General features: G+C 34.3%; 1 protein-coding gene across 1 annotated transcript; it reads right to left on the bottom strand.

The window, feature by feature from the left end:
• Nucleotides 1-2,061: 2,061 nt before the first annotated feature.
• LOC106618108 (uncharacterized) lies at nt 2,062-4,067 on the bottom strand. The gene is made up of 4 exons (XM_014235686.3): nt 3,615-4,067; nt 3,386-3,551; nt 2,780-3,305; nt 2,062-2,632 (listed from the first exon to the last, which is right to left on the bottom strand). The coding sequence occupies exons 1-4, from the start codon at nt 4,001-4,003 to the stop codon at nt 2,448-2,450; spliced, it is 1,266 nt and encodes a 421-aa protein (XP_014091161.1). The 5' UTR covers nt 4,004-4,067; the 3' UTR covers nt 2,062-2,447.
• Between the last annotated feature and the right edge of the window lie 5,523 nt (nt 4,068-9,590).

Consider the following 9,590-nt stretch of genomic DNA (forward strand, 5'->3'; position numbering starts at 1 on the left):
ACAGACCGCTTAGCACATCAGTCGCAAATTTTTCCTTCAGATTTGTTGAGTCGTGTTATTGGCAGACTCTGGCGGAAACCGATACAGGGCGAATACACATTACATTCACACGACGACTGCAACAATATCGCTAGACAAACGATAACAGCACCCACCTGTACAACATAAGCATCAACAGCAAAAACAACCAAACAACAACAAGCTTAAATGATTGTTGACAAACTGACAAGTGGCTTTGATGACCATTAACACAAATACCAGAGACACCGGCTGCCTTGCAGACCATAAATAACCGTTATGCTCTTAGCATTGTCAGCGGAGCGTTGGTGTGGTTACAGGCACCTTCGATTACCGATAGTTGCATACCCCGTAACATTCTCCCAATCAATATCAATTATGTAACCTGTGAAAGGAAGTTATCCTCTTATCGACAATGATTGTCTTAAGCGTAACAGCAACAACCACTATCATTAGCAACATAACGCTTATTGCATATTCACTGGCAACACAACGCTGCAAATGACAAGCACACATATACCGCACTCACTATACATACATACTCCTGTGCATGCCTAAGTTGGCGTTGCTGCTTATCAATCACCATATTTCACATGAAACAGCAGTTTCAGACAATCACGGCGATCACAGCTGAATTAATGCCACTTGAGACCAAATATTATAGGTACAAACAGGCGGTTTGTATGTTATAGCTGTCTCTTGTATAGTCCCCAACACCTGTTGGCTGTCTGTTACCCTAAGCACAACAAATACGTATATCTTGTATGTTACCTATTCAATTGCCACAAAACATATTTTACACGAGCTGCATTGCCATTAATATATGTTAATCATTAGACACTATTACATCGTTCGATAATTTCTAGCTTCAAATATCTTAAAAAAATCTCTGAATGTCGGAATAATAAACGTCAAATACAGTTTAACAAAAACCAGTAATAAATGAAAAATTATGTCCGCAGTACAAATAAACCAAACAACAAAAGGCTTTTCGATAACAAATGCCACAGAAAGTCTGTCGATTTTCCGAGAGATATTAGCGACCATCAAGTAATCGTATAATTCAATTTATAAGTCGAGCTATGCCGGCGGCCACCAAAAATAAGATAAATGCTATGGAGACAAGCATAAAAGAAATCAATTTGTCTATAAAATTGACAGCTATATTGAAGTCAGAAATCGCACTTAATAACTTAGTTACATATTTATGAAGGCTTACTTATGAATTGAACATTGCAATCCACTTAATACATACATACATTTTCTGCTTCTGAATTATCTTACTTACCATACCTTTTGATTCAATATACTAACATGAAATCTTTTTATATTGTATTTATGTACACATGTACAATATTTTCTGCAAATTATTTCAATCACTTAAATTTGAATTTACTAAATAATATTTTCCAATCTTACATTTGCAAGCATATTAAGTTTTGCAAATATACAAATCTCACGCACGGAACTCGAAGTAAATTTTCGAATACCTGTCACACTTCGGGAGACAAGCCCATGTCAAAATCATCGCAAATATTTCTCAAATGAATATTTGGCTTATTAAATTTTTAAGCAGTTCGGTAAAGCATAAATCTAAGAAAACTGTTGCTAATATCAACAATCACAGAAGGGCTAAGTGGGAGAAGGGTGTAAACGAACATTTAATACTCTTACTTTGAAAAATACCACTACTTTATTTCATCTAAATATTGAGAGACTATATATATTTGCACTATATTATAAAACGTTAGTGAAACATTTGAGGGAGACAATCGAAGAAACGGGACTGGTCGGAAACGGACCTAGACCGGTAACTTTTTTTTATATTATCAAACTTCAAGCTCGTTCAAGACAGTTTTTTTTTTGACAACAGGTAAGAGGCCCATTTTGAACCAAATACAAATAATACTGCAAAAATGATATGAAAGATTTGGAAAATCTCTGTGTGTATTGTCCGCAATGACAACTCTATTGAATAATAAAATTGAATTTGCTAGCTTTATACAAAAAGTAGAAAACGTAAGAATAAAACAAGAGTATGCATTGATTTAAATATTTAAAAAGTATCATTTTTTATCCATTATTAGCAATTATCGTATATAAATAAATATCACTTTCAAATTGCTTATTCCTAAACTGGTATATTGTTAATTAGCGCAATAAACTAGTGCTGGGGTACCCAGACATCCTATTGATTTTGAAGTTTCATCACATTCGACTTAAATTTTCGTTATAATTATAACTAAGTAATACCGTAAACTTGAAATTTCTTACAGTTTCCATAAAATTTTTTTCGTTGCTACTTTTCTACGGTGTTTTCGGGTCACCTTATTGTATAAAAACATTTACTTACGCTATGTATTGTAATAATAACCTACTAACTCTATACTTCAGGTATTATACCAAGTGCATATACAATGTTCGGAACTTTAGTTGTCTTCAAAATAACCCAGATGTAGATATTTTATCAGCCGCTTTTCCAATTCTTCGAGGAACTCTTGGCCAGCATATATTCGCTTACGGGTGTCATTGCACGTCATTAGTTCATCTGGGCCAGTATCACCGCCACGGAAAGCTAACCAGGCAGGTAGAAATGTGATGAGCAGGAAGAGCTCTGCGCATGTAAATAGAAAGGTAATAAATATAAATGTCATCTTAAAAAGGAATAAAAAGTAAATAAAAATGGAATTTAGGAACAAGCAGTTAAGTTTACGAAGCACATTGAGTATATGCATATATAATATATTATATGTCAGATTACCGAAATATTTGTGCTGCGTACGCTGTTCATGCAACTGCACCAAGCTCGGAATTTGTCCCTCAAATCCAATTTTTTGCAAGGTTTCCTTGAAATTTGTGAAATAGAAATACAGCCACTGAGGAAAGTTTTCACGCTGTTCTGAATCCAGCAGCATATAATACGAGTAAATTAGGTCGTTGATCATTGGACCGACATAAGACAGCTGATAATCCAATAACATCACGTCCAGTACTTTTCCTGAACTCGAATCGTGTTTAAACATCATATTTTTGCTGTGGAAATCACCATGGCACAACACATAAGAGGCATTGCCTTTTCGTGCTTCATGGTATTCCTTAAACGAGGCTATGGCGCCTTTGAATAGCTTTTCGCGAATAGATTGCAGAAGTGGTACTAAGTTGCGCATTGCAGGCATTGTCTCCAATTGTTGGATTAAAAGACTTATGCCTTGCGACATGAATTCATTTTCTTCGATTTTGGGCATCGAGAGTAGACCTTGGCGATAGTTTTCAAAATATTCCGGTTCCTTGTACAAAGTAAGCGAACATTTGTTTAGTTTCCCTTTATGCCTTATTGATTAGCAATGAAATATTCAAATAAACTCACCTCTAAATTTATTTTGTAGCTTATGGCATGCCATTTGGCCAGCTTGAGGTAGGCCTGCTTGATCTCCTCACTATTGACATAACGTTCGCGTAGTACTTCATAACCCAACGGTACAATATCTTCAAAGATTATAACCTTTCTGGGGTTTAGCTCATGAAAAAGTATGCTGTGAAGATTTTTTAAAAAAACTGAATATGAGTTATCAGAGAGCACTGAAAATTCGACTTACGGCGCCTTGAGTATTGTATCATCGCCGATGTCTCGTAATATCTGCTCGAAACGCGGTATCACCCTCGTGTACATGTCAATTTCTGTTTCAAATATTGTCGACTCCTCAAACATGTCTTTCTTGTGTCCATCCGCCGAAGGCATTGTTTTCATAATCATCTTTTTTGTTTTGTGCCTTCCATCGCACTCGTACTCAACAATGGCACGAAACATAACACTCGCGTAATGATCTCCTTTGAGCGTAGCAGGCGACAGTTCCGTCTTCAATAGCTGCAACTTCTTCGCATCGGTTTCGAAACTAAGCAACACTTTGGTGAAGAACTCATCATTCAACCACACAGGTGCTTCCAATTCATCAGCGTTATAGTTTTTGTTATTATTTGGCGCCATTTTTACGATTTCTGTTTGTGTTGTTGCAGCTTTCAGCAATACCCAAATACTGCGAAAAACCACGACTAATAGCTTACATTTATATGAATTCGACGTCCGAGATGATATTTCTGTCGCCTCTTATTAACTGTTTGCTTGTATGTGTATCTAATAAAATCAGCGATAAATTTAAATGAATCACTGAGAAAGAAAGATTACTCCTAAGTTAACGACTCAGATGTACACATAACATGCAAATTGCTTTCTTAAAAGTAGCATTTGTTATAATAAATGTCTAAATTCCGTTCTGACATAATGGGCTGCGCTTAGTTTTCTCAATTTTGAAATAGTCATAGCGAAAACGTTCAAGAACGTCAGCCGAACAAAGTTCTTACATTCATCATAAAAATAACTCCATTGTGCTCTAAAGAAGGTGCACCAAACTGCTCTTTCTTGAGATATAGATTCACAAAAAATTAAGCGGATCTAGCTTTACAGATGTACAATTCAAGAGCGATTGGACCACAGTCACTTATTTTACAGAAAAACTAGAAAAAAATGCAATTGCTGGGAATTACACAATGCTGTTGACATTGGAGCCGCTGTAAGCTTCCTACTATAGAAACTCTATTATTTTTGTATTATGTTTACATTGAATTACTTTCAGTGTACTATATTCTCAATTCTAATGTAAATGCGTACATTGATATGAATGATATGAGATGCGCAACACCCAAAGCAAATTTGTAAAACACATTTAAATGAATAACGGCGATGATAAACATACTACTACCGAACATACAATTTAATACTTACTTAGAGCAGTTATTTATTTAGTATTTTCCTCACACGCTATTTATATGCAGTCTATCTGTTAGCGAGCGTGTCACCGTGTCACCGTGTCTATAATTTAATTCAGAAAAAGTCGACTCATGGCAGTTAATATGGGTGCGGCAATGCACAGTGTTTTTTGCATACAAATTCGGTTTTCTCAAAAGATTTTTTTGTTTGAAAAAATCGTAAAATGTATTACTTGAAATCTTGAAGTCTTACTTAGGTTGATTACAGTAACTTTAATTGGTTTAAGTATTTGAAAATTTCGATTACCCACTTGTCTGCTCGCTATCATTCTGCGCTGCTCTTATCTCAAAAAATCAACAACAAAGATAGCGAGTTAATTTCGATACAAGAGAGTAAGTACGCGGATACCTCATAGTACTAGTATACCCTTTAACTGTTATGTAGTACACATTTTAGACTTCTTTTATCATTGCGAAAGGCACAAATTTTCTGAATTTCAAAAATTAAGGGGGTATTCTAGTCTAGGGACATGCCATGATTACAACCTTCCTAGTCATTTGAAATGAAAAACAAGAAAAAACGTTAACTTCGGTTGCGCCGAAGCTATAATACCCTTCACAAATACAAAGGCCCGCCCCTTACAAGAACTTGATTCCGAACGTTCAATTTGTATTTCAGCTATATGCTATAGTGATCTGATCTGACCAATTTCTGTGGAGAATAATTTGTTGCCTTAAGCAATAACTCGTGCCTAATTTCGTCTAAAGCAGCAATATGCTATAGTGGTCCGATATCGGCCATTCCGACAAATGTACAGCTTCTTAGTCAGAAAAAGACAGGTGCAAAATTTCAGATCGATAGCATAAAAACTGAGGGACTAGTTTGTATATATACAGACAGAGTAAAGTAAAAATTTGACAAAATGGCGTCTGTTTAAAAAAAAAACATTTTTTTACCATCTTTTTTATTTTCTCGTATTTTTTAAAATTAGTAAAACTTGAAATTTGGCGATGAGGCTAGTTCCTACTCGAGAGAAGTTCATAAAGAAGATTCCCTGAAAATTTCAAGTAAATCGATCCAGTAGACCTCGAGAAATTGTGGGTATCGTACTGAAAAAGTCTGGTCCGAAAAAACCCCATTTAAAGTTTCGCGTAAAGTCTTTTGTTCGATTAGACCTAGCCGAACCAGTTTGGAGGCCGGGTCAGTAATACGTCTATATCTCCGAAAATAATTTAAGTTTTCAAAAATCCTCTCGTAGATATATTCTTAAATAGTTAAATTTTGAAAATATAAAAAAAATCCATTTTTTTGAAATTTATACCCTAAATACCCCGTAAAAATACAACGATTTTCAAAAAAACTTAGGTCTTAAAATAAAATAAAATTGTTTATAGAAAGGGCATGCACATCGCTCAAAACCAAGCGAGTACTAAAATGTTATAGTTTATTTGATTTGCTGTTTGCCAACGCTTGGCGAAACGAAGACAGCTATTATAACATGCTGTAAGTATTCCGGAAGTATTGTGTAACGAATGAGAGGCATAATAAATATTTTCAAATATAAGTGCACTTCACTGAAATTAAGGCAATTAATATTTTTAGCGCAATGTAATGTAAACTGTGTGAGTCGACAACTAAAATGCAAAACAATGTATAATCAAAATATCGGAAATTTACTTTTTTTAATGATTTCGATTCGCTAAATCATTTTACATATAAATTAAAAATTTTAAGTTTCGGCTATCAGAGCTAACAAAGTTATGACCGAAACTCAAATTTTGTTTCAATGTGAGTATTTTAGACTTTCTATTGCATTTACTTCTCCTCCTATAAAATTATGAAAAGTGATGTTACGTTATTTATCATATTAGGTGACGATATGTACGCAGATAGCATTTGGGACTGAAATAGTTATATACAACATATTGTTGCGAGAAATAATTCAAGTTCGCAGTAAGGCGAACATGTAAATATGTATGTATGCGTGATTAAGTGGATGCAATTAAAGATTGTGTGTCTTTCTTTACAAAATAAAATAATATTTTTATTGACAAATTAACGTTAGAACGCAATTAAATACAGTTAAATTATATGAAGCAAACATTAACTGTGTGTTGATAAGTGATGGGATGAAAGCATTTTAGTATTTGTGACACGCAAATGAAAAATAAATTTTATGTTTATACATAAATATAATATATTGTATTTGCATATATATATATATAAACAAAAAACATCGCTAACTTCGGTTTCACCAATACCCTTCACATATGCAAAAGACTCATTACAAGAACTTCATTTCGATCTTTCAGTTCCGTGATTCGATAGCGGCGGTTCCAACAATTGAGCATTTTTTTGAGGAGAAAAGAACGTGTGTAAAATTTAAGATCGATAAACTGAAAGACTAGTTCGCATATATACAGACAAATGAACAGACAAACGAAGTTTCCTGCTGGGTGTTACAAACATCGAAGCAAACTTAACATACCCTGTTCATACAATCATAAACACAACGAAAATTTTGATAAAAGATGCAGTTTGCCTCGATATTTATATACACAGGTGCTTATATGGAATGTAAAATGGTGAAATGCATTAAGATGACGATAAAGTTTCTTCGATCGTTATCTACTACAATAAAATCAGAGAACTGTTGCAACCGAAATAAAAGAAAAAGCGAAATGCTTATACAGTGGAACTGTAGTTACACATAAATATACGTATCAAATAATGCTATTTCGTATGATAAAATTAACGGCCTTTTTTTTCACATTTCTATTTATTTTTTAGACACTTATAAATTTTGTATTTTATATACTAATTACCTTACGATCAATTGTGTTTTGAACCGATGAAGGCTTTTAGGTCCAATTAAACTTACAAACGAGCGCCGATCTTCGCCGTACACTATCAACAGAAGCGAGCATAATTGCTTTACCCAGCGGCAGAACAGGAAATAGCATAATTAAATCATGAGGAATATACAATACAATACAAAGAAGAAAATATAATTTTACTTAGAGGAAATCTACATCGAAATATTGATATACCTATTTTTATACTCTTGCAACATGTTGCTACAGAGTATGATAGTTTTGCTCACCTAGCGGTTGTTTGGATCACCTAAAACTAATCGAGTTAGATATAGGGTTATGTAAATATAAATGATCAGAATGTTCGGTGGGTAACACTACTCTGTTAGTTTTATGTTACAATGCAAACATGGCGAAATTGGACTACAGCAACGCCTATTTTCCATATAATACAATTTTAAATTCCTACCTGAATCACTCATTTTTCAGTATACAAATCAAGCATCAATGACTTGACTATAACGGGATAAAAGTTTGCACGAGTGCCCTTGCAGTGTGCCACCTATGATCAAAAAACTGTAAAAGTCAAACCAAAACTATTCAAGCTCCCATTTGACGAATATGGGGACCCCTGTGCATATTGCGAACGTTTTCTGTAAGATATATTATAGAAATTCGGAGAGAATCCTTTTTGTAGTTGCGTGTGTATCAAAATTGGATTGAAACAGATCAATAATTCTCTTTGTCTCCATATTCCTAATAAAAACATTTTCGAACTTCCGGCTGACTTTATAAATTGAGTGAGCGTGCCTAAAATGCGTGCCTAAAATGGATAAAGTTGGATGAAAACTCGCCCTAGCTCCAACATAACTAATGTCAGGATTACTTCTTGACTTTACTCCTTATATATTGTTGATGATGTATGAGGTGCCTTAATTAACCTTAAAAAAAACATCTGTTTCTGTTAATAGTATGTAGTAATGCCAAAAATAGATAAAATTTGTCAATACTACACCTATATTCCATATACCTTATAAAAGCTTTCAAACTTCCTGTTGACTTTATACCGTATATATTCGTCAATATGTAAGATATCTTAGCAAAAATAGCAGAACGTATAAAATTGGGTAAAATTTACTTAAATGCCGATTATTATATGAATTCTTTCGCAAGATTTCTTAATATTAAGTTTTCCTACACCTGAAGATATTTCCTCAGCTTTGATCCTGGTAAAGTAGCAGCAGTATAAGATGTTCAGCTACACCCAAACTTAGCGCTTCCTTACTTGTTTATTACTACTGTGTTTCTGGTTTATTGTCTTTTCGCTGCATATTTATTTGCAACTTCCAACTTTCTTTATTTTCTTCGCCTGTTTGTAACTTTTTCGAAGTAAGCCGATTTTCTCTCGTTATCCGCACTTTGAAAGAGTGGGCCGTCCAATTGGAGTTCATTTAACAGCAAGCAACGGAAGACCAACAATGCTGCGCCGTGGGCTTCACTCAACGACGACGGCAATACGGCAAAATCGTGAGACATGCTCCAATCTTATTTTCCTTAGTGTTGTGCTTCCGCACTTCCTACATTTCCTTCCTGCTTATTATGACCATCAACTATGTCACAGTCTTTTCGTTTATTTATTCCCTTTTCTTCACAATTATGACACTGCGATACGGGTATTTAGACGCCGTCACTGCCATGATATATGTATGTAATTTTTTAATGCGTTTATTTGCTTCTTTAAATTGGAACTAATTTTTATTACCGTTACTTGTGTATGGTAATCAAGTTAACTGGAAGTTATATGCACTGAAGAAACATTAAAATGGATTATTATGACACTCTTAGTCTCCGTTTTACAAGTGATAAAGAAGTAATTACTGGATATTGAAGTCAGATCTGACTGAGGATATCACTAATTCGATGTTTGGGTTGGTGAAAAATACATGCGTCATTTCGATTAGTGGACACAGGCACAGCGATTTGTTGAATTTTTC

Source organism: Bactrocera oleae, chromosome 2 (assembly GCF_042242935.1).
Source record: "Bactrocera oleae isolate idBacOlea1 chromosome 2, idBacOlea1, whole genome shotgun sequence".
Classification (NCBI taxonomy): Eukaryota; Metazoa; Arthropoda; class Insecta; order Diptera; family Tephritidae; genus Bactrocera; species Bactrocera oleae.